General features: G+C 34.6%; 1 protein-coding gene across 2 annotated transcripts in view; it reads right to left on the bottom strand.

The window, feature by feature from the left end:
* usp13 (ubiquitin specific peptidase 13) overlaps positions 1-1978 on the bottom strand; it is a 27690-nt gene that overhangs the window by 23710 nt on the left and 2002 nt on the right. For both annotated transcript variants that reach the window (XM_032525251.1, XM_032525250.1), the window contains exon 2: positions 1305-1430. In XM_032525251.1, the coding sequence (XP_032381142.1) occupies positions 1305-1430 (126 nt within the window). The remainder of the gene's footprint in view (positions 1-1304; positions 1431-1978) is intronic.

Here is a 1978-nt window from a genome sequence, read left to right as displayed (position 1 = left end):
GCTAGTTTGAGTTTTCCTTTTCTTTACACAAAGAAAAAGCAAAAGTGCAGTACACACAGGGATGGACAAAAAATAACAGAAAAGCCGTCAAACTAAATGCTAAATGATTTATATTAATTGGAAGAGTACCACTTTTTTTTTTACATAATTGGCCCCAAATAACCAGGTTCTTTCTGGGAAACAGAGACTATTAAAAGAAAAAGAGGGAACGGTAAAATTAAGTGTTACATGGAAACAGTGGGAAATGTTACAGTCGGGATATCGCGAGTATAGAAAGATGAAAACCTATCAAGTGTCAGCCAAAAACACTCAGGCAGGCCTTAGCCTGAAGGTGAGCCAGGTCTAATGAAAAGGCTAAAACAAAGTCCATATTTTCATCTTTCTTCATTTAAATATTAATGACCAAGCATTCCAGCTCCAATAATATGCAGAGCACACAACATAATTTAATCACTGGTGTTCAAAGTATCTGCATCATGATATCAGCTATCTGGGTCACTTAGTGTACCTATCTATCAAAAGCTACTTTCAGTACTGCATACTTCTGCAGCATCAGTCAACACAGTGGGAATTTAACTTGTAATTCTGGTGGCATTAATAACACAATCTACTAACTAAATATATACATTCCACAAGTGGCTTAATAGTAAAATGCACAAGTGATTCTTTAAATAAAGAACTGCTAACACTTTACTTCAAGTTCCCCTATTTATTTATTTATTTATGATAAACAGTATACAAACATGTAGTAGATACTTTATTACACAGCATAATGTAGTTCTTTGCAACTTTAAGGATATTTTAAGTGCTTATTATAATGTACAGTATTTGTCAACAAGTACAACTTTTATGAAGACATGTTTGATATTTTTAAAACATTGTTATATTATTATTTATTATCTGTTTATATCTGTTTATACACCAGCCCCCACTTGTGGGTGCACACAAGGGGAATTATATTTGTGTACAAATACATTAAGAAACATTGGTACTGTGTAATAAACCAGGTCCTAAATGTTTATATACTGACTGTAAATGTGGGATAAAGTGTTTGGAATTTTTCAATTCCACCGAGCAACTTTTCCACGTTATGAAACTCTCAAAGTGCATTAATACGTTGTGCTGGTCAAGTTGTATGAATTAAATTGATTTTACATAGGCCTACTCAAATAGATAATGTCGCTATTGTTTCCTTTTGTGTGTTATTGTTTTATTGATTGCAAAATTCTCAATCTTACTACTACTACTACTGATGTTAAAAATCAGTACCCACCAAAAAGATACAGGGCAGGTGTAAAACGTACCTCTTTGACATGTCGTTTGAGGTGCATGTAAACGCTCTGTCCTGTTTTGCGATAATGTCTCTCCACATGTTCCCGTCCAAAGCCCAGGAATGTGTTCATACACACATACAGGCCTCCCTCTGACTCCTGCAGACCAAAACAAACGGCAACAATGAACAGCAGCACGAGGTGAAGAACAATCAACACAACAGCACATTTAACAGATTAAAAAATTACCATATAATGGATGTCTTCTATTTTAATATTGCCTAATTTCAGAGTAGCGCAGAGGAAGATTTATACTTCTTAGAGTGTATTACACAAATCTTCCTTCTTGTAATGCCTTTTCTAATATGACACACAGAGGTAAGGTGGTATTTTAGCTTTATTTAAAAAAGTATTTCACAGTGACAATAATATGAGAATAATCATTTCAGTAGAAGCTGTTGTGACAAAAACATCAAAGCTAAATTTTCATTGTGATACACCGTACTTTGGCCACACTCCCTGGCACAAAAAACACGCGCAGAGTAAATGCAAGCAGGAGAGATGTGTTGATGATACTGCAAGAACTTCTTCAAAAAGCCTTTCTTGCATTTTGACAAATAGCCCAAAATGTGTTTGAGCACTCTTGCACAGTAAAAACAAATCTTACTTTAATTGAGAAAATGGCTGCTGGTGAGAAGGCTTTTTTT

Source organism: Etheostoma spectabile, chromosome 9 (assembly GCF_008692095.1).
Source record: "Etheostoma spectabile isolate EspeVRDwgs_2016 chromosome 9, UIUC_Espe_1.0, whole genome shotgun sequence".
NCBI lineage: Eukaryota > Metazoa > Chordata > Actinopteri > Perciformes > Percidae > Etheostoma > Etheostoma spectabile.
The sequence above is the reverse complement of the archived record's forward strand: the minus strand, read 5'-3'. Positions and strand labels throughout refer to the sequence as shown.